Source organism: Psittacula echo (genome assembly GCF_963264785.1).
Source record: "Psittacula echo genome assembly, chromosome: 10".
In the NCBI taxonomy this organism is placed as follows: Eukaryota; Metazoa; Chordata; class Aves; order Psittaciformes; family Psittacidae; genus Psittacula; species Psittacula echo.
The window spans coordinates 10,212,412-10,235,541 of NC_137741.1; the positions used below are offsets into that span (position 1 = coordinate 10,212,412).

The window sequence follows — 23,130 nt, forward strand, 5'->3', positions numbered from 1 at the left end:
GATCTGCTCCTATCTCGACGCGACCGGTGACCGCGGGCACCAACCCCTGGAGGCAGGGCAGGGGTTGCCGTCTCCCCGCTCCGGGCTGACCCGCTCTAGACGCTGTGGCTCAGCTCCACCTTCCGGCTCAGCGGTGACCGGGCCGTGCTATCTGACAGCAGGGCCCGCTGCCCGCTCTGGAAGGCGGGGGATTGGGTGACTGCCTCTCCACAGCCACAGCCGTCCCCGGGGCTCCTGCCCACCCGTCACAGCGCGGCGTCACCACCCGGCGCTATCAAGGCCCGGGCCGACAGCGGGCGGGCGGCTCCAGGTCCGCCGGCTCTTCCTGTCCCGCCCCAGCGCGCTGTGCAGCGCCTTCTGCCGCCGGGCGGTCCCGGAAGTGCGTGCGAAGCCGGAGAGGGCCGCGGTGCGGTCCCTTCCGGGCGGCGGCGGGCAGCGGCGGGGCCCGTCATGAGCGACGTGGTGGAGCGGACGCTGAGCGTGCTGCCCGGGCTGCTAGGGCAGCACGACCCGGGCGCCGGGCCGGGGGGCGGCGGCCCCGGCAGGGCATCGGCCACCTCCCGTCTCGGGAGCCTCATCCGGAGCATCACGGCGCTCACCTCCAAGCATGTACGGGCTGCGGGCGGCTCCCCGGAGCGGGCCCTCTGCTTCTCCCGCCGCTTAGAAGCGGGCGTGGGCCGGGCCTCCCTCCTCTCTCTTCCCACCCCTCGGTCGTCCCTGCGGTGCCGGCGCGGTGCTAGGGGCCGTGTGCGCGGTGCCGGTCTCCTCTCAGCCGCGGCGCTGGGTCCTGCCTGGGGTTCATCCTCTGGAGCCCGGCGATAAACCCCACTGCGGTGCGCGTTCGTGGGCTGTTATGTGTTACCTGCTCGATGCGGCGTGCGCAAGCACAGTACTGCCGAGAAATACTGCTGCCCACGGTGCTTGCAGCAAGCAGCCCGATGTTATTGCTGAGGCATACGCTGGTTTTGAGAAGACCCTGGAATATTGTGAAATTAACACGTCTTTGACATTTGTTTCATAGTTTGTACCCAAAACTTCTGCAAGGTTAAAATAAGTTGATTTTTTTATAGGAAGAAGAAAAATTAATCCAGCAGGAGCTAACCAGTTTGAAAGCAGCAGTTTCAGCCCCCACCACAACACTTGTAAGTGTGGTTAGTGGTTACAGGCTGTACAGGAACAGCAGACCTAAAGTGGTGAAAAGCAGTGTTCTCACTCTTTTTGCCAGGTGGAGTGTGCAGATTACTTGCATTATAAGGAGGCATAATTATCAGCATTAAAAGGTATCAGTGTCTGTGTTTTTGCAGCATGGTTAAAATAGTGAGAACACTGTGATTCTGTGTGATGTGAACAAGCTGTAACAGTGTGGTATGCAGAGCCTGTCATCCTGTAGTGCCTGAAATAATGCGGACAAAAAAGCTAGGTGATGAACTGCTTCCATCAAATAATGTTCTTTGCAGGCTGACATTAGTTTTATCATTGATTTGTGTTGTATAAGCAGCTGTGCTTTGTTGTATGCACTGTTGTTCATGTCTGAATTGCAGGAGTTGATATACTCTGGTTGAGTTAGTTGATGCATATCTCAGTCCCATGAGTGAGAGTTTTTGAACTCTTACATAGGGAAAACCCATCCTAGGTCAGTGTAGTTATTGGTAAAAACCAATCTGCATTAGCAGTGTGATCGTCTTAACACTTCAGTGAACTCATATTGTTTATCTTAGGCATAATTAATCTTCTTTATCACATGTAATCAAGGTAACATCTCTAGAGTGTGGGGAATTCTGCTGCTGTAGTCAGAAATTAATATTGATTCACAGAAGAGGTTCATAGCAGAGGAGAAGTTACAAGTACCCTGATTTTAGCAAATAATGTGAAGTGCACGTGTGTTTCTGTCAGATGAAATCCTCTACTTTGTTACAGCAGTGAAGAAGAGAATAAGACATGGCTTACTTCAAAATCTTGATTATTTGTTCTTGGTATTACAGAAACTAATGAAAGAATGTATGGTAAGACTCATCTATTGTGAAATGCTGGGGTACGACTCTTCCTTTGGATACATCCATGCAATCAAGCTTGCCCAGCAAGGAAATCTCTTGGAGAAAAGAGTTGGTATGTGCATGGAGCTGTAGCCTTTGTAATGTTCTCAAACTGTATTTTTAAAGTGTCTTAGAATTTATAATTCATGTAAAAATACAACTTAAAATGTTCTTCTGCTCTCTTGGCCTTGGTTCATAGTCTCTCACTACTGTTTGAAAATTACTAACTCCCTGGTTTGTGAGGTGCTTGGTATCTGCTTGTAGAGCAGCAGGCAGGGGGACTCACTGACATCATCAGTTGTTCTTTCATTGTTTTGAATTATGGCAGCACTAAAATAATTTGAGATTTTGCTAAAAAACACATCAAGCTGAAAAAGAGTTTCTGTCAGGATCTGGTTTCTTTTCAAGTACTAGTACAAGTCTAGACAAGGATGCTGATACAAGAGATTTGTCAGGCAAATATTTTTCGTTTTGGTGCTTGTAGGATTTCTTTTTTTAATTTAGAAACAGTTGTAGAAAGTGAGGTGAACAAATAGAGCAATCCTATTTGCAGAATTTCCTGAGGAAATCTGAAAGGCTGGTTCAGCAGTCTTTGAACTTCCATGCTGTTTGGATTTCCTTGCCTGCCAGTGTGGCTATTAACTTGTTTCCACTAGATTTAGTTTGAAGTAGCTGTCAGCCTGTCTCGTCTGGAGAATCTCCTTGCAGTTGCTGATTCAACTGCCTAGTGAAGACATTTCTTCTTGTTTGCAGAGAAAATGGTTTAACTCCAAGCAATGTCTGCACACACGGAAGGCAATGTCTTGCGGGATATGCTTGTTTGATATCCTTTGTTTGAATTTCATCTGGATCATCTACTCATGTATTGGAGTTTCTGAGAGAATACGTTACAAGTGATGATTTAAAGTTGCTTTAACCCTGAGTAACGAAAGCCAGTGCACAGACGCTGTGGTAGGGATGAAGAAATTCTGTCTTCACCAAACCTAGGAGGGCAGGTGGTAAGCTGATACGAAGAAAAATCTGTGACCTCTCCAAGTGTCAAGAACCAATGTATCTTGCTAGTAGTTGGGTTGAGACCTTTCCATACTAGAGCTCTTTTTGAGAAGGGTTTGGTGAAGCAGCATTGGTTTATATTTTTTTTTTTTTTAATGTAGGTGCCTTAATGTTCTCTGGATGCAAAGCCCCTTAAGCTTTGATCTGGTAAAAGGATGGTATCAATCGTGTGGGCATTTTGTATTGTGTGGGCTTTCTGACATTGTTTTGTGCAGTTTTATGTGATAAATGAGGATGACCTTGTCAGTTCTCAGTGCAACTTACCAGTTTTTATTAAGGAATTGTTGTCTGTTGATCCAGTCAAGGTGGGTTTACCTTGTATTTTTACCCATTGTGAGCCTCAGTGAATGAGAGTGAGCTATGTTTTTGTAGTGTACTAAGCTGATCAAGTTTCACATGAAGATAGACAATCTGGTAGCCCAAGAGAATAGTTATTTGTATCTAAGTTGTTCATTTTGATCCCTGAGTTTTGAATGAACTGGGGCGGATCTTTTCTAAGATCTGCCTGTGTAACACAGATATTGTCATGAGTTGGCATCCTCCCCACACCTCCCCCCCCCCCATTTTAAGTCCCTTAGGTAAAAAGGAAAAGGGATCTTGAAGAAAAAGGTTTATTTTCTGGGCTTCTGGAATTGTTTTCTCCTTATTAAGAAATAACAAGGAAGTTTTTGGCATGGGATGGTGAATTTACTCTGCTGTATTCCAAGTTGAATACATTGTTGAAATTTATTTGAAATGGAAAGTTGAAATCTATTTGAAATTGAACTTTATTTTTTTGAAAAAAGAGAAACGTACCTAACAAGTGTGTTTGTATTGTGGAGTCTAGAGGTAATAATCTTCTCTGTGCAGACAGTACTGGTTTTCCAGGAAGTGATTTCTCATAGTGCTTTTAGCTTCTCCTTAGTTCTAACAGTATTATTATGTCTCTTACTTCTCACAGCTTATGTATCCTTAGCTGTTGAGCTCTACTGCAACTTGCATATAACTGATTTGTCTTGAAACAAAACAAAGTCTTGATATGTAAAACATGAATAACTGTCATCCAACTGCGGGGGTTTTTGTTGGGTTTTTGTAATTGTTTGAGTTAACGCTTCTTGTATTACAGGCAGTCTTAAGTTTTCTATCTTGAAGTTGCTTATTTGCCTGAAAGTAGTAATGGAGGCTGCTTTCTTTTATAGGTTACTTGGCAGTTTCTTTATTTCTACATGAAAATCATGAGCTGCTACTTCTACTTGTGAACACAGTTGTGAAGGTACAGTGATTTTGGAGGTCTGGAGGTAAAATAATGACTGAAAATCTTAAAGGCATAAGGAGCAGGCCCATCCCCATGCGATGCTGGAGTGGGTCCTGAGAGCAATGAAGCTGGTGAAGGATCTTGGGCACAAGTCTGATGAGGAGTGACTGAGGGAGCTGGGTGGGGTTATTCAGCCTGGGGAAGAGGAAGCAGGGGAACCTTTTCTCTCTACAACTACCTGAAAGGAGGTTGTAGCAAGGTGGGTGTTGGTCTCTTCTCCCAGGTAAGAAGTGATAGGAGAAGTGGAAGTGGCTTCAAGTCATTCCATGGGAGGTTTAGATTGGATATCAGGAAAAAGTTCTTAATGGAAAGGTTTGTCAAGCATTGGAACAGGCTGTCCAGGGAAGTGGTGGAGTCAGCATCCCTGGAGGGATTTAAAAGATGTGTAGATGTTGCACACAGGGACGTGGTTTAGTGGTGGACTTGACAGTGCTGGGTTAACAGTTGGACTCTGTAATCTTAAAGGTCTTTTCCAATCTGAATGACTCTATAAACTAAACTTGGACCAATTCTTCCCTTTTTTTCACACATCTAAACTATGTACTCATTAATTCTATCTTGCTCTCTTAAGGTTGTTGCTTCTTTGGTTAGCAATGAAAATTATAAATCGCTTTTCTTGGATTTTTAATTTAATCTTGGCATTCCTTCTGTTGAAGGCATTTTTTAAATGTTTTCAAAGGAGATACACCCTAAAAGTTCCTTTATAAAATGTACCAATTATACACATTCTTAGCTCCAGGAGGAGCCATGCATGCATATTTCAATATAAACTTCTGCTTTTAGCTGACAGAAGTTGTCTGTCTGCTTCTTTGAGCTCTGATAATTTTAATAGGAAATGGAAATATGCTTTGGAGTGACACTGAAAATCTGCCACCTAATAATGTTTCAGAGGTGTCATTTTCTTTAATACTGTCTTATTTCACTGATTGTAACAGGACTTACAGAGCACTAATCTAGTAGAGGTCTGCATGGCATTAACCGTTGTCAGCCAGATCTTTCCACGGGAGATGATTCCAGCTGTTCTTCCTCTAATAGAAGACAAGCTCCAGCATTCGAAGTACGTACTCATTTATGGAAATTCAAGTGGTCTTGTACAGCTGAATGACTTCATTCTGTAGGTAGTTTTAGTAAACTGATATTTTTTCTGAGTTGGTTTTTCTAATCATTACCTTCAGAGATTTTTCGTTGTATAGTTTTTCTCTGGAATTCTTATTCTTATTATAATTATAATATAAATATTATATTATAATTATATATATAATTATAATATAAATATAAAATATAATTATAATTATTATAATATTATTATTCTTATTCTGGTCTTATTTTTTTTCATAACCAGTTCTAATACATAAATGAAATTGAATTTATCTGCTGGAAATATGTGGATGAACAGTGTTTATAGAGCGAGTGGAGAAGCAGATTGGGAACCTTGATGTACTTCACTGATACGTTTTTTAATAAAGCTCTTCATAGAAACTTTGATAAAAGTATCTGCAGATATGAATACCTTTGAGTTGATTGATTTTTAATTCATAATATCACATAGGATAGCCTTGTAAATGTGGTGTTGATTACAAAAGGAACTGCAAAATGAGCTGACTTAGTAACTTCCAGACAGGTGTTTTATTTGGAGCTGCATATGTGACCACAACAGATTAGCAGTGTCCAATTTCATTGTTCATTTGTTGGCCATTCTTTTGATTTGTCAATCTGCATCAAGCCCTATTATTCTTTTAATTTTGCTTTGTCACTTCCTCAGATATTGTTTACGAAGTAATTTGTTATCAGACATGTAAAACATGGGTTCTTGCCTCTCCAAATCTCAGTGTTCTGATGGCTGAACACATAATTTTACATTGCTGTAGAAATAACAAGTGCAAGCTGTTTTGTTAAGTCAAGTACTTAAAATGCATGTGCAGCTTCATTTTATTTTGTGTAAATCTCATTTCTCTTAAGGGAAATTATCCGAAGAAAAGCTGTTCAAGCTTTATATAAATTCTATCTCATTGCTCCTAACCAAGTTCAGCATATTCATGACAAGTTCCGGAAAGCCTTATGTGACAGGGATGCTGGAGTCATGGCTGCTTCTTTGCATATTTATCTTCAAATGATTAAGGTAGGTAAAGAATTAGAAGCACAATTTAACTTGGGAGCTATTTATATATAAACATATATGTAATTTTCAATGCACAGTGTACTGTACAGAAGTTTCACAGAAAAAAGCTTGTAATGATTAGAAAAGTTAATTTATGTGATCATGGATATGTGTTATGTCTGTGCTAGGTCTCCATTTAGCTTGACAGATCCAATTCTTGCATGATCTGAATGTTCAGTATCATTGGCATCCTTAGCTAGAAGATCTAACTTCTACTCTGTGTTAAAGGGGTTGCTGAAATTTGCTTGTGAATCTTTCTTTACTGTTGCCTTCAAGTTACATTCACTCCCATTGCAAATGTGTGAGAAAATAGCATTGATTTCAAGTGTAGAGCTTACAGGTGTTGAGGGATGAGAGTAGAAGTTCTATTTTAAAGAGATGAAACCATTGGTGTAGGTATTTTGATCTTACTCAAGTTGTGGAATATTTTTACTTTTGAGGTGTGGCTTGAAAATATTTGGATTATATTTCTTTTTCATTATGTAGGAAAACTCATCTGGGTACAAGGACTTGACTGGGAGTTTTGTAGCCATCCTGAAGCAGGTAGTGGGAGGAAAGCTCCCTATTGACTTCAACTATCACAGTGTGCCAGCACCATGGTTACAAATTCAGCTTTTAAGAATATTGAGGCTATTAGGAAAAGATGATCCAAGGTAACCAGATCTTTCTCTCTAATTACTATTTTGAAGGTACAAAGAGTACAGTCATGACCTGTATCTCATAGACAGCTTGCTGTTTTTTGGTTGGTTTGGTTTGGTTTTTTTATAAGTGAATTACACTGCCAATTTACATACCTGTTATTAACCAATGCAGTGAGTAGATACTTTTTAAACTGCAAAATTAGTTTCTTAGCTTCTGGATTGAATAAATGATTGGTTATTGTGGGGTATGCTTGAAATACATTTTTTGCTCGGACTTCTGTTACTGGGTTACCAAACAACTATGTGAAAATCCAGAGTAAAGATACTTCAAAAAGTGGTGTTGCTTTGTGAGAACCTTGTTGTCTGTGGTCCTTTTCCTCTTGATGTTTTCTTTTTATACAAGCAGTGAGGGAAGTGTTTGTAGTCTGGTGATGTAGTAAATATTTCTTTTGAAAGCTGCAATTGTCTTGTTAGATGCCATTTAGGAACGTGTTATGGAGCTCTTCCATGTTAAAGCAAACCTGGGGACATGAATAATTTGTGTTACAGATTTCAGTACTAGGATTTAAGCTGTTTGGTAATATAAGACTACATGCTTGTTGGTGCTGCAAATAATTTAGTTTTTCTTGTTAAACAGGACAAGTGAATTGATGTATGATGTCCTAGATGAATCTTTAAGAAGAGCAGAGATAAATCATAACATTACATATGGTGGGTGAGGTTCTTTTACGTAGTTATTGATATTGGAAAGATTGAAAATGTGAGTAGTTGATCGTGCTGAAATACTTACAGTTTGAAAATATATTTTTATTCAACAACTGAATTCTTAAGTGCCCAACTAGTAAATTGTAAAGCAAGTGATACATTGCTGTACAGTGCAGCTTCTGATCATCGGAGTATTATTAATGCATTATTGAAAAATGCTTTGTCTCACATCCTTTATAGTTGCCTGTTGGCTTTCTACAGACTGTCCCAGTCCCTTGAGCAACTATAGGAGATTTTGAGGTTGGAAGAACTTTGTCTTCAGAGTTCTATGCACAGTGGCAAAAGCTAATAAGAAATATATATGTGCTAAAGGAGATAGTCTTTCATCCTATTTTTACTTAACATCAGTAGGTACTCCACAGTTAGATTCATGGAGGTGGGATGGCACTGTAAGTCCTTGGTACAATCAGTGAGTTTGCTTGTTCAAAAGTTTTGCATTATAGAAGTATTTAATACACGTTAACTATGTGTCTCTCCCCCCCTGCAGCTATCTTGTCTGAATGTGTCCAAACAATTTATACAATTTATCCCTATTCTGAACTACTTGAAAAGGCTGCCAAGTGCATTGGAAAATTTGTTTTGTCACCCAAAATTAATTTGAAATACTTAGGTAAGGATACCTGATTTCATTAAGATGTTATTAATTTGGTCATAGTAGCATATGTTCTCTTATATCACTTCCAGTCATTTGTATTCTAGGTTTAAAGGCTCTGACCTATGTTATCCAGCAGGATCCTAATCTGGCACTTCAGCACCAAATGACAATAATTGAATGTCTGGACCATCCAGATCCCATTGTTAAAAGGGAGGTCAGTGAATTTTTAAACCTCAAAATTCAGTTAATTTTTAAGATGGGTGAAAGGTTTTCTAAAAGGGGTTGTGTAAAAGGCATGTTTTGTCTCGGTTATTGTGAAAGCCGTTACAAACAATGTGACAAGCTGTGTAGACAAGCAGTGTATTTCATTTAAGACTTGCCAAATAAAGGCGGTTGCTCAATTTGGCATCGTACTACAGTGTTTCTGTTTGCCTGCTTCCTTTTTTGTCATCAGAGCAAATTAAATATATTCTTTTGCTTTCTCTTTCAGACTCTGGAGCTTCTCTACAGAATTACAAATGGACAGAATGTAATTGTCATAGTTCAGAAGATGCTTGACTACTTAAAAGAAAGCAAAGAAGAATATGCTATCATCAACTTAGTTGGCAAAATAGCAGAACTAGCTGAGAAATATCCTTTTATTTTTCTGAAACCTTGGAGTCAGAGCTCAAGCAAATGTAGCATTTGTACCTTTCAAAGCACCTTTCATAATGTCTTGAAGCAGGAAGTATTACAGCTATGCTTTTCTTTCAAACACAAATAAAAAGACACAAAAGAAAATGCATACGAAAATGACTACAGTATCTCTTGTATTTCATTGAGAAAGTAATAGCACTTAAAAGATTTCATTTTGGCTGTGGAGTTTAGCATAAAAACTTTGTGTTTTGAAATTAAACCTTTGAAATTTTACACCGCTGCATGGAGAGGATGCTTCAGTGCTACAATGAGTGGTGTTCTCTAATTATGTTCCTATCAGAACTCTTTGTGGATGTATAGATTTTAAGAATATACACTTTCATAGAAATAAAGAAAAGATTCTTTAACTATGCCAAATTAGGGATTTGACATATGGTGGACATTGCTGTAAGACTTGCCATTGCCTGATTTTCTATTTGTATTCTTGTCTGATAATTTGAGTTGTGAGCTCTTTATAATGGAGAGCTACCTTACCATCCTGTTTGTACACTGCTTGGCACAGAGTAATGTACAAAAAAAGCTGTGTTGTCATGCAGTATGCAAAAATAATGCTAATGTTTCTGTAGTGTTGAAAATTTCCATTCAGTAAGTGTGCATTTTCAGGCTTTATTTAAGGAAAGGCAGAAGCTAATGTCCAAAGTTAGCAAAGGCTGATCAGATTTTAAATATACAAAAAAAAGCAATGTTGCTTTCTGTGGAGTACTTGAAAATGTTTATTGTTTTTCAGCAAATCACCAGCAAAACACTGATGAACAGCTTGGCTGTCTTGATCAAGTGATACTGGATAAACAAACTCGAAAGATTATGCTGGAAAGCTGGCACAGAACAAGTCTGAACTTAAAATACAGTAGTACAGTTTTCCAGAGCTAAATCCTTGTCTGTTCCTACTGTGACTTCTGCTTAAACTCTTATTTTTCACTCTAGCATTTATTAATGCACAACTTAAGATGTATTGATTGACAAGGCAGCAAATAGCACAAAATGGATAACTTAGGTTCACGTGCAGGATTTTTCAACAGGGCAGTAACTTAAGACTTCTCTCCCTACCACCAGTTTTCATGAAGTTTACAGGGAACACTTTATAAAAGATACAGGAATAATTCATCTTCAGCTAGATTGAGCTGATATTCGACCAATAGGCCTCCAACTTATTGCGGGGAGCAAGACAGTAGCTTAATTGTGGAAAATCTGTTTCCTTAGGAAACACACTTAAAAAAAGAAAAAGTTATGCCTTAGCACTTAATTCCTTAACATCTGAACACGTATGCCCCTAACAATGAGTGGTTCATCCAAACAATGAATGCAGTGTTTTCAGTTGGAGGTGATCTTGTGCATACGGATATCCCAAACAACTTTCTTAGGCTATTGGCTGAAGGTGAGTAATTCCATGAATGCTCTGAAAAATTAGACGTGTTTCTTGATCATCTGGCTTTTTTTTTTTTCTTGAACTTTGAAATGTTTGACGGGATGTGTTATTTGCATTTTAGGCAAAGTGTGTATTGTTTTCTGTATAGGATTTGATGATGGAAAAGAAGATGATAAGCTACGGATGTATGCAGTCAAGTCTTACTTAGCATTACTAGAAGAGGACGATGCACTGTATCCACAGAAATTTCTTCAAGTTATGAGTTGGGTATGGCAGACACATGGTCAAAATTGAATACACAAATGTGAGAAAACTGTCAAAGGTGGTGGTGTTTTAAATAGATATTTTAAACTGTTTTATTTTTAGTCGTGAATATTCTGTTTTGACTTGAAGTCAAGATAATATGCCAAAATCTATTTTTAGTGACCTCTTCTGGTGCCCGAGTCATAGTTTGTGGAAAAAGCTGACTTGCTCCCTTTAAGGCAGGTGACTATTCGAATGGTTTAGCAGCCACATGAATCTGACTGCATGCTGAGAGCCTTTCTGACTTCATCAGAACTAGGCCAGATGTGGTTGCGAAGTGCATTTTTAGCCTTGCAGGTGACTGGCCAAGTGTGATGCTAGAGTTGTCTGATATCTGCATAAGCTTCTGCTTCCACCCAAGGGAAAAGCTGCAGTATGAGCAGATCATGTTTTGTCATGGCCTAATTGCTATATTTAGCTTTCTTTTCAATACAGCGATTTGATTTCTAAGAAAATAAAAGTTGGAGTCTGCTGAGGTAAACACACAAATAATTTTAAACCTTTGACGCTTAAGCCACAAAACGGTAAAGAAATAAATGTAGAACATGTTTAAATAGTAGTTTCTTGAATGTGAGGTGGATTTTATTGTGCTGGTATTTAGTACTAAATTCTATTTAAAACTGAAAGCACTGCTCTGTGTGATTAACTGCCTATTTTGTCTGTTCTTCATGAATTAGGTGTTGGGGGAATATTCTAGCCTTGTTACAGATGTTGATCCAGAAGTTATTTTGACAAAGCTACACAGCCTGCTGAAGAAGACTTTTGTCACTTCTGAAACTAAAGTGTGGATAATGGCTACAGTCACCAAGATAGCATCACGTACCTCCTGCTCAAAAGCAGTTGATGAAATAATCCAGGAGTTCAGCAACTCCCTGGATACTTGCATGAGACAGTATGCCTTTGAATTGAAGAATCTGTGTGAGGACAAAGCACTGATGAAAAGCTTGCTTCCATTTGACGCTAGCTGCAGTGACATGGTGGTAAGACAGCTGCAATGTGTGCTCTTCATGAGCCAGTTTGTAGTTGGGGGGTTGGATATTTTGATAAGAAAGTGTTTTCAAATGAATGATATTCGACAGTTCTGAGTGGTGCCAGTCTTCAGTCTGCTTACAGTGAGCTTTCAGAAACATGCTTTTTCAGGCATTTGTGATTTTTAATTAGTAACCTGGAGCAGCTTTTAACAAAATTATGACTTCATATGCTGGTTTATCTTCTGATTTCTCACCTTTCTTAATTCTGTGTAGGTAGATGCTTCCTTATCTTTTCTGGATGGGTTTGTGGCTGAGGGACTTGGTCGTGGTGCAGCACCATATAAGCCTCATCACCAGAGACAAGAGGAGAAACTTTCTCAGGAAAAAGGTGACACTTTGTTTACTGCATTTATAAAATAGCTGGTAAATTACCTGATAAGTGTTAATTAACAATCCTAAGTGTATAGTTAATATTATTTCTTAAAGTAATGTTATCTTAATACATCTCTTGTCTGTAGATTTAGCCAAGCGCAAGTTAGTTAAGTTCCACATCTGTCTGCCTGGTGTATGTAACTATTAATTTATCGTAGGTTGCTATTCTGCAGATCAGAATGTTTTATTGCAATCTCTGCTAGTCTATGGGATTTGAAATTTATGGGGATTGTTAAAGTGAAAGCAAAGGGTTCCTAACTTTGCTATACTGAGCACTTAGTCTTGACTGTGGAATCATAGTTTGCAGTATTAACCATTGGAACTTATTTTATGACACAGAACTTACATTTCATACCTGGTGTAGGTACAGATAAGACAGCAGTATGTGCTTTTATTTATTTAAAAATACCCCAAAACATTAACTAAAGTGCTTATTTTTATTTTGACCTTTTTTTTTTTTCCCTGTAGAAATACTCATTTACTTTATCATAGCCTGTCACATAAGGGTTTCTTTTAGACATTGAATAATTCACTTTGAGGTTGGGAAGCTTTTCTAAACCATTTCTCAGCTTTACTGTTGAGGAATTAGAAAAATGAGTCTTGTATATTGCATTGTCTCCGATTAAGTTGTTGTTTCTAAAAGATTATTTTGACTGCGCAGGTTAATGCGTACAATAAATAATACTGGCCATCTGCTTGCATCTGTAGCTTGCAGAACTTAACACTTTTCTGAGATACTTATAAATTGAGACTATTACATCTGCCACCTCCAATTTAAGCCTACTAGAAAATTCAAAATTGTGGTGGGGAAATGTTGAATAAGGTCAGATATGTTCAAACTGAATGTTGTGCACTGGTTTTGCATGCACATAAACCCAGTGAGGGATATAACCTGTTTGTCAGATTGAGCTTGTAACAGTGCTTCATACTGAGGTGTTAAGAGTGAAATTAGTGGTCTTTCCTGCTGAAGACCATCTGTTTAGCGTTCTGGTGTTTGCAGTGTTACCCCATTGTAGGAACTAGATTGTGAATTGCTGGATTTTCTCAGTAATCACAAGTACTGATCAGTATCCTTCACTGGCTCATAAATATTTTAGGAGGTTAGATATAGGTGAAGTGGAATATTCATAAGTATTCTAGAAAGGGAGTCTACTGAGTTTATTGCAATTCTTTTTTATGGATAACTAAATTTATGGGTTGATAGAGTTTGAATATCTTTATGTGGATGCTATTTATCACAAAGCCCCTTGGATCTCTGTTCCTTCGTGCTTCTTTATGGGACAGGACACTTCTTAGCATTGCCTACTCCTTTATTAGGAGACCTCTCATCCCAGATGCCCAACAGCTTTGCCCTGCTGCTTCACTTTGCTGGGAAGAAGAAAGTGTAAGGCTGGGATGGAGATGAGGGAAAAGGACTGTACTCCTTGATAGCTCCAGGGCTGTAAAGGAGAGTCTGCGCTCTGCTTCATACGTAACAATGACTGTTTGTGTTCTAGTCCAAAACCATTTTTAGAAGCTATTCAAACTACCCTTTGATTCGTAAAGCGTAGCAAAAGTGGCTGATTCTGAATCCTGATTGTAAGTATTAGTGAAAACAGTTTCTCGCCCAAGGTGTCAAGTGTGTTTGCAAAGCAAACAGTGATGTATGGACATAATGCTGTGGACTCAAAATGTTATTTAGAAATTGAAAAGCTCACTTATTTAGATCCAGTACAGTACTTCTGTCTACAAATACTGCAAGCATTGGCAGATGTTTTAGTGATATACTGTAAAGTCACTATTTCTAATTCCAGTATTTAAAATCAAATTAATACATTGTAGAGAAATCCTCTGCCTGTGTAAAAAACTTACCTGAGAGCAGAAATGTCTATTTTTTATGAGGATAGAGGATCCTGAATGGGAAGCCTGAAAAGTGCAGTTGTACAGAGTATCTCTTCTCAGAAAATGGATTTCCTTTTTACCTTTCTATGCCTCTTGTAATTTTAAGATTCTGTCTGTCTTGCAGCTCTGAATTTTGAACCTTACAGATTGTCATTTGCTTCAAGTGTGTCCTCATCTGGCATCACCGGCAGACAGTCCCCTACTGGTTTATCTTTTGGTTCTGATACGTCTGTGAATAGTGCTGAGACAGGGCATAAAGAGTGAGTTAATTTGTATTTGAAATGAAGTACATGTAAGCTTCTGTTCTTGTCAGTATCATATGTCTTTGCTTCTTCATTACATGGAACTAAAAAGAACAGTTGAACTTGGAAACTTCTATCATGTAAGAAGAAATTCAGATGGCATCTTCTTGGAAATAGCTAGGAAAAAAGCTAATGTGATTAGGGTGTTTTTCTGCTTTCTTCACAAACTAATTAACTAATGGTTAATGCAGTAAATTGGGACAGGATTGCCTGATGATGACATGATTAAGTATTTTTTTCCTGGCTTCTTTCTTTTTCTTACAGGCTGTGCTTACTTTTTTTGGGCTTACAGTAATGGGCCTTTTAAGGAAACTCATTCAGATAAAAGTGACGCTAAGATTTGCAGTGTAAGATACTCTTTAAATTTCAGAACACTGCAGATAAATTCCATATCCACAGTCTTACACAAATTAATAACTTTATTTATACTTTGGTGGTAAATTGGTGTGCAGGAAATCTAGGAATTAAGGTTCTTTAATCAGCTTGTGTAAGAAAATTTGAATGAGGGTTTTAGGTGTAGGACTTGCAGCATTTAGCCTGTGTCTGTTGAACTAACTTCTGCTAGAATTCAGGGTATCTGATAACATGAACACTTTCCAGGTTTCTCCTAGTTTTCAGTCCCTTATATAAATGATTTTTTAAGGAATCAGCAGTAGAACTATTTAAATACGCTTAGAGATTCACAGACTGTGTTTTGTGTATTCACTTTTAAAAAATTATTCAAATACATAATAAATGTAGTCTGAAACTCTGGAGCTGGCAAACACAGTCTACAAGTGGCTGTAGGGGTTAACAGTATAGACCTATCTTAGTATAGGTCTATACTTAGGATTATATAGCCTAGTCCAGGTTTGCGTTTGTGGGGTGTTCTAAAGGTAATGAAGACGAACATGAACAAGTGTGTATTCTACTAATTGCTGTGTTTATCAACGTACCAAAGTTGTGAGTAGTGTTTGAAGTAGAGTGTTGGTATATTTTTATAAATGTGATGTTCATGTGGTTGATCCTGCTTTTTGTTAACCTTTTTAGGACGAGTACTCTGAAACTTGAGGGAGTACGCAAGCTGTGGGGTAAAGAAGGCTACCTTCCAAAGAAAGAAAGCAAAGAAGGGAAAGAAAAAGAGCCACAAACTGCTTCTTGTGGCACCTTGTCAGCAGGACAGCTGGGTGACCCTCCTGCATTGCGGTCTGATCAAGTTGCCAGCATCTCTGAAGAAGACAAAGAGAAGCAGCAGTTAGCATCAACTTTGTTTATTGGCCTAGGATCAAATGCTGGTGTCAGTCTGGTAAGTGGTTCTTTTGAGACTTTCCCAGTTTAAAGTTTAGATATTGCCTTATTTACAGTTACAGATGCAAGTGGAGATCAAATTAATATTTTGGTAAAACAAGGCAAAAAAACCTCTGAGTCACTGAAAAACTATTGAAATTACTTTTGTAATCTGATAATCTGTTAAGAACCTGAAACGAGTTGGATATTACTTGACAAGCAACTTCTGGGTCAGATCTGATTCAGTGACTAGAACTCCCCTTTTAAAAAGTTGTGCTTTGAGCATTAGTTTTGGTTTTCCCTAACAACTATTCCTTGACCCAACATTGCGGAGCTTTTTTGACATTCTTTGTCAGTAAGGCTGGAATTTGATGCCCTATGTCAAGACCATTTATTATTTATGTATGGTAATATGCAGAACATTAAAGAAGTCACCATTAGGTAATCTGTTTAAGACTGGCATTATCATATTAGCCAGCTCAAATCTTGGCTTTTATCACTGGTTTAACCAGAAATTACCTCTGCCTGCTTTTTAATAGGAGCTTTTAGTTTGTCTCTTAGAAGCTTGGATTCAGTCTGGCATTACAGGCTAACCCAATACCCTGTAAAAAATACAACAAAAGCCCATTACTGGATCCATTAAAATGTTTGGAATCTATTTGTATTTGTCATTTGAATTGATTCCGTAGTCTTGATTTGTCCTTGCTCACTCTGTTTCATGCTGTTAACAGTAACACAGCTGATTGCTAGAAACTTGCCCACCTTTTTTTTTTGTTTTTAATCTTTTCTCTTTCCAGATGGGGAAAGCGGAAACAGCTACTCAGAAGTTCAAAAGAAGATCGAAGATAAATGAAATTCAACACAGTGAGGAGGCGTCAGACTTCCAAAATAATGCTGCTTCAGATTTTGGTCCCTTACTTGATACAGGACCTATTAACATGGAAGATTCTGAGGGAAATTTGCATACAAGGTTAAGGAAAGCCTCTCTGTCTTCTTCAGATGTTGTAGAAGATAATTTAGTGTTTGAAATGCCTCAGTCCCTTGGAAAATCCGGGCTGGATGAGAGGCTTTCAGATAATAGGCTGTCACAGTCGTCTCTGTTTGCTGATAGTAATATTGAAATTTTTCAGCCTTCTCCAAGTGCTCAATGTGAAAGTGCCACTAAAACACCATTAATCCCTTCCTTACCAGAAGAGCTGGAAGAGCTCACTCACTCTGAAGTAGTGGAACTCTGTCAGAGTGATGCCTTAGCTCTGTATTTATGTAAGGTGTGGACAGATGACTCTCTGTTGCTCACCGTTTTTGTTTCAAATAAAACCACTGCGGTACTTAATGCTGTGAACTTAGTGTTTGAAGAAGCAGAATATTTTCAGGTAAGAATCTTTGTTTCCATTATATTTCATATTCACTTGGACCTTCTTGCTTTTTGCTTGCATTTAAGTGTATGGTATTTGGTTTAATGTAATAACCATGCCTTTTTCCCACTGCATGTCCATAAAACCTGTGGTATGGTTATTATATCCTAACGGGTAGTGAAAGAAATCTCAATACTACACTTAGTGCCCTTTGGTATAAAAGTTAGCATATCACTTTTTTAATTAACCTTAGTAGAGCTTGCCTCCATATAACAAATATATATGATTTTCCAATTCTGAATTCAGCATCTTCCTGGTCTTTAAGACTGAATGCAAACCTAACCAGTCATACTCAGGATGGTATAACCGGAGTTGCCAGAGAAGTCGTTGTGTAACTTTGTCTGGGTGTGACTGTTGGGCTTGTGCATTCGTTTGTGTCTATGATAGGCAGACATGATGCTGTTTCTTCCTTCACATAAAATTTATGTAAGCTTACTTCAAGATTTGTTTGTTTGCTTTTCCAAAGACATCATTCATATTGCATTCTTGCTGTCATGCAGTCAGTTGATAGTGGAGAAGAGTCTGTCAGTTTATTACTTGACACTGGCTACATCTGGGATTTACTGGTTGGTAAAAGCATGTAATAGTCTTGATTGAAACTTCACTTAAATAATTGGAAAGCTGTTTAAGAATTGCCTGTTGGTGTGACTATCCGTGGATTTTGCTGAAAGAAGCACAGAATTATAAGTGGTAGATACAGTTACAAGTGGTAACTGGATAAAGAGAATTAAGGAGAATGTTTCTTCTAGAATTGACTTAACCAAGGAACCACTAATTGGTTATGAAGTCTCCTTCATTCCTGTTTCTGGTTTGAATCAAATCTGTCATGACATTGATAGAAAGTGGGTATCTCATGTCTAGATTTCGCTTGTAATTCATTTAAAATTCCACAAAGATCACTCTCACAGAGAGAATCTGTGTTACTGGTTTGTTTGGAGAGGCCAGGGAATGCTGAGTGATCTTGAAATTCTCCTTGTTATTAGGGATGATTTCTCAACTTCTTGCTTTTAGCATATAGCTTGGAATATCACAGAATCATTAGGGTTGGAAGGGACCTCTGGAGATCGTCTGGTTCAACCCCCTGTCAAGGCAGGACCACCTAGAGCAGTTACACAGGAATGTGACCAGGCGGGTTTTGAATGTCTCGGGAGAGTGAGACTCCACAACCTCCCTGGGCAGCCTGTAAAGCCTATATGTTGCAGTGTTGTTTATTAGTTTATTTAGGGCTCTTGTATATTAGTTTACTTAGGGACTGAACTAAGGAATCCAGATTCCTGGTCATCAGCTCTTAATCTTTCTTGAGCAATCATTCAGGGGCAGAGGGGAAGCCAACTGGCAGAAAGAGATTGGTTTCTCCAGTGTTTTAATTCTCATAGAACTTTTGTAGATGTTAATGATTGATTTATGGTTAATGAATACTGAGAAATGGTAGCTCTGTTCACTTGCCAAATAGTCTGAGACAAATTAATTGAAATAAAAAGCACTTACACAATGTTATAGCTATATCTTAGCCACTTACACAACTTGACAGCAAGACTTACATTCTATATTCCTTTAAAAAAATTATATAGATTTTGGAGAGTCCCAGCTATCAGTTTCCTGCAATTGAAGCTGAAAGTGTGGAATGTTGCCAGAAATGCGTGTGGATGGACAAAATCTGTACACAGGGAGTTCTTTCTGGCTCTGTTTATTACCAGTCGGAGACGGAAATGCGCCTTGACTTTTCAGTCACTTTATCTTTGATGGACTTCATCAGGTAAATAAAATAAACTGCAGTTTTTAAAAATGTGTGTACTCAAACAAGTATTAGACAAGGGCAGAATGTTTTGGGTATTGATTATGAAAATAGGCTTCATCTTGAGCAGCTGGTTTTAATCTAATTGAGATGACTGTTAAAGATAGTAAATGATTATTTCTAAACTTAACAAAAAAGGGGCAAAGTCCCAGGAAGTACAAATCTAGTGAGAATATTGACAGTAGCTGCAGGTTAGAATAGTCTTGAAATACTGAATGTGTTTTTGAGGGGGCTAAGAGAACTGAGTGAACAGAAGGGCATGCTGTTTTAACTGTGTCGTAATATAAACATGTCAAACTGAAATAAGTGATTTTGAATAGAGACCCATACATTATATAAAAAGGCTGACAACCTTTGCAGGGGAAGAAGAAAGCTCATTATTTCCATTTTTGAACGCTGCATTTATTTTAGGAGTAGAAAAGGCAAGCACTCTTTTTCCAGTAGACTTCTGTTTTATAGTGAAATCCACCTTGTTTTCCTACCTCTCGCTGAACTTGTTTTGTCTCATTCAATGGGCTGATATCTCAAGGCCATTCGCTTTGGTCTTCCATTGACATAGAATAATGTGTTTGGTTTGTTTTTTTTTTTAATTTGTAAATCTAAAGCAAGGAAAGCAAACTTTAAAAAGTGTTAAGCTGGGAATAGGAGGGGTTTGTTTAATCTTTATTTGCTTATTGCTTTCTCTCTTGTCCAGTTGCTTCAAGATACTATTTTTTGGGATACTAAATATATGCTGAATAATATATCTTATTTTGCTATGATAATTTAGTGGTAAACTTATTTTTAGGCCAATGGAAATGACTACAGAAGACTTTGGGAAGCTATGGTTGTCCCTTTCCAACGATGTGAAACAGAATATAAAAATGTCGTCATCTCAAGATTCCCTTTCAGCGACTCTGAATACACTGCAGCAGAAGCTGAAACTCCATATAGTTGATGTTATAGGTGAGTGAAAGTGTACTGTAAGGTTGCTTCTAACCTGTAATTTGTCCAAGAAAGCAAGTACATGGAAGCAGGTATCTAACAGTTTAAGGCAGGGAATGTTTAGGAGCATAGTAAACATAAGAGTGTTGTCCTATGGACTTTGCCTTTCTCAGGGATCTGTGTGAATATAAAGGTACAAGTGTACAGCAAACACTAAATTTTACAAGGGAGAAAACTGTTGTACTGTGGAAAGTTTTGGACAGGACAAAAAAATGGGAATTAAGCTATATGAGAAATCTGAAGCTGGGATGATGCAGGAGGCATGATTTTTGGTGATGTTAGAAGAGTAAGAACAGTGAAAGTGGAGTTTGAGAAAAGGATGCATTTTCTGTGAACTAGAATATAGCTATCATTAATTATTAATTACTTTTTTGTGTGGTCTCTTGTTTTAAGGTAATGAAGGAATACTGGCATGCCAGCTACTTCCATCTGTGCCCTGTCTGCTGCACTGTCGGACTCACTCAGGGATGCTGGCTTTGTGGTTCAGATCGCCTTGTTCTGCTCTTCCAGATGGTTTGCTCTATCAGTGTCAAAAAGTGATGGAGGAATGCTAATAACAATAGTGCCTGACTTAATCTACTTGGTGTGTGAAAAGCAAATCAAAGATTTATATAGTTGCACAGATAATTACCAAAGCTAAATTAAGATACTGCTTCTCAGAAGTATTAAAAGCTCTCTTCCAGCTGGCATATCTCATGTGGACGTGGGGGAAGACTGATGACCTAAATTACGCCTGCAAAAACATGCTCAGGACTGTACAGTGATGAACAAGTAATCCATTAAAGTATTGTTACCTGTTGTTTAAGTGAAATGTATATTTCTCAATTTTGTTGTAAATGACTAAAAGTATTTATTTTTATTATGCAGCTTTTATAGATGCCTACAATTATTCCTCACAGCAAGCTCTTAAATATGATTTTAAAGTGTATCTTCATTATGAGGTCAGACTTGATCAGTCATGAGGATCACCTGATTTTATTTTGATAATTTTTGTAAAGCTATTTTTAAGCACTGCTGGCAACAAGACCCATATTGGTGGTTGCACAAAGTAACTGATGTAGCAACAAATGCATGTTTTGGAAAACAGTTAAAGGATTTTAGAGAGCAACACAATTCTCATGATCTTTGGTATTTACTACTTAAGTGGTAACAGCTAAGTAGTTTTGTGATAGGAAGCAGGCATGTGAAATTGTATGGAAGCATCTACTTGGTGATCTAAGGCCCTTCAGGTTAATTCCTGCCTGCGGTTCTTCCTGCTTCATGCTTCAGTCACATTCCCTTTCCTGTGACAGTCACTAAATATGTGTGTATGTCTGACAATTAGGTTTAATGTGGATCAAGTCTGAGATATCTGAGCTGGAGATAGATGTCTGTGGACATGTTGACTTGTTGGGAGTTGGCTAGTGGACATGTTCATGACTCTCCAGTCAATCCTTTAAATTTAATGTGGCCGATACCTCTGTCCATGAAAAGTCACATGGAAGAAATTTTCATTTCTTTTTACTTCTAATTATTTATAACCTCAGTATGACTCTTTAAACCTTTGACTTGCACAGAGGTGGCATGGCCAGGAACTGCAGTAAAGCATAGGACATCTAAACTAGAGCAGCATATGTGATAAATGTGCCTGTCTAGATTGTCCCCTTCCTGGAATAACTTCACAGTCTTGAAAATCCAGCAGTCTTAATTCATTTAGATGCTAAATGAAAACTATAATATTATTTATGACTGCTCATGTTTGTTATTTAAAAACATCAAGGTTTGTACACACAGTTCAGACATGGTATAAATGGATTCTACAGCAGCATTCTTTCCTTTCTGTGTTTTATAGTAACAAGGAAATTCTTTGTTATGTTTCAGTGTTATCCTTGCCTGATAAACACTGGTTGTAAGGGAAAATAAAGTATTCTGTTACTTTGCTAATGTTTTGGTAAATGTTCATGAAAACATGATAAGAATGTTAAATGTGCTGATAGTTTTGGATTTTGGTGGGTTGGTTGGTTTGTTTGTTTGTCTGTTTTAGTCAAGCCACTTGTGTTATCACAAGTGTAATATAAGCTCCTTTTTTATTGCTGTTTCAGTAATTTCTTACTGAAGAATTTAAAGTGCACTGAACCTGTAAATATACTTAATGTCTGCATACTTTCATGTTTACTTGGCACTTCAAGATAGTTTATATAACTGAAAACTGATTTATAATGGAATAATTTCGAGCAAACTGTTTCCCTGCTGGTAAATCAGACTTGTGTTATGCAAGTATATTTGTGGCCTATGCATTTAAACCATTTCAGCAATGAGATGTTCGATGTCCTGGTGTTTAAAAAGAACAGCAAAAGACAATAATGCCTTCTATTGTTCATATAATGTTCTTTATAACCTTTTTCACCACATGAATAGTGTATGTTAAGCTATCAATATGCGAATTCAAAGTGCTGTATTGTAACATCACATAAAGGAGTTTGCAGGGAATTGTACCCGTGTCAGTTTTTATTTTTAGATTGTCCAGCAAATGTTTTTCTTAATCTAGCACCATCTTTGTGTTTCTTGTAGTTTAATAAAATTCAGTTTCACTAAGAAAGAATTAGCTTGATACTTGTTAAATATTCTTTGCTACCACACGTAGCGGTACTTCTGCATATTAAGAACAAGGTTCTATTTTAATTGTTTCTCTTTGCATCTGAACAGTGATGAAGAATGTATTGCGGAAGTCTTGAATCCATTGGTGTTTGATATGTCCTGCAGCCTGTTGGAGGCATAAGAGCAAAGGCGTACACTTCGGATCTTTTGAACAGCGTTCTGTGTGCCAGCTCATGTTACCCAATACTCTTTTTGTAATGCTGCCAGATTGTAGGATTTGTTTTTAAGCATCACAAGAGACTTTAGGGTCTCTTGTTATTCATAGTTGACAGCAATAGCATTTATTTTTAAGTCCAATGCTAACATAACACACCATTTGCTATAGTGCTGAGAAGGAGTTGGGATTTTGGGAAGTTTGATGTAATTGCTGAGTTGAAGGTGGTTGCAGCCCTCATCTAAACCATGAGGCTGTTTTTTATGGCAGGGCTGTTGGTATGTTCTAAGAGTGCATCCTGGCACGGCAGTTCTGGCTGAAGTGGGAAGCTTAGGCCCTAAAGAACATCAGCAATTCAGTGCTGGGAATCCCTGTGATCCGTAATCCAT

General features: G+C 38.2%; 1 protein-coding gene across 6 annotated transcripts; it reads left to right on the top strand.

Annotated features, from left to right (window-relative positions):
- Nucleotides 1-421: 421 nt before the first annotated feature.
- AP4E1 (adaptor related protein complex 4 subunit epsilon 1) lies at nt 422-22,472 on the top strand. Of its 6 annotated transcripts, none has more exons than XM_080626717.1 (21): nt 422-609; nt 1,071-1,142; nt 1,983-2,106; nt 4,265-4,338; nt 5,316-5,437; nt 6,340-6,499; nt 7,025-7,191; nt 7,817-7,890; nt 8,432-8,554; nt 8,644-8,753; nt 9,030-9,169; nt 10,498-10,610; nt 10,723-10,868; nt 11,582-11,884; nt 12,149-12,263; nt 14,313-14,448; nt 15,520-15,775; nt 16,554-17,129; nt 18,743-18,927; nt 19,754-19,911; nt 20,344-22,472. In XM_080626717.1, exons 1-21 carry the CDS (start codon nt 451-453, stop codon nt 20,502-20,504), a joined length of 3,474 nt encoding a protein of 1,157 aa, XP_080482843.1. In that variant the 5' UTR covers nt 422-450; the 3' UTR covers nt 20,505-22,472. The 6 variants fall into 6 exon arrangements, with proteins under 6 accessions (XP_080482843.1, XP_080482844.1, XP_080482846.1 ...); XM_080626718.1 differs by having other exon boundaries at nt 10,750-10,868; XM_080626720.1 differs by lacking the exon at nt 8,432-8,554.
- The last annotated feature ends 658 nt before the right edge of the window (nt 22,473-23,130 follow it).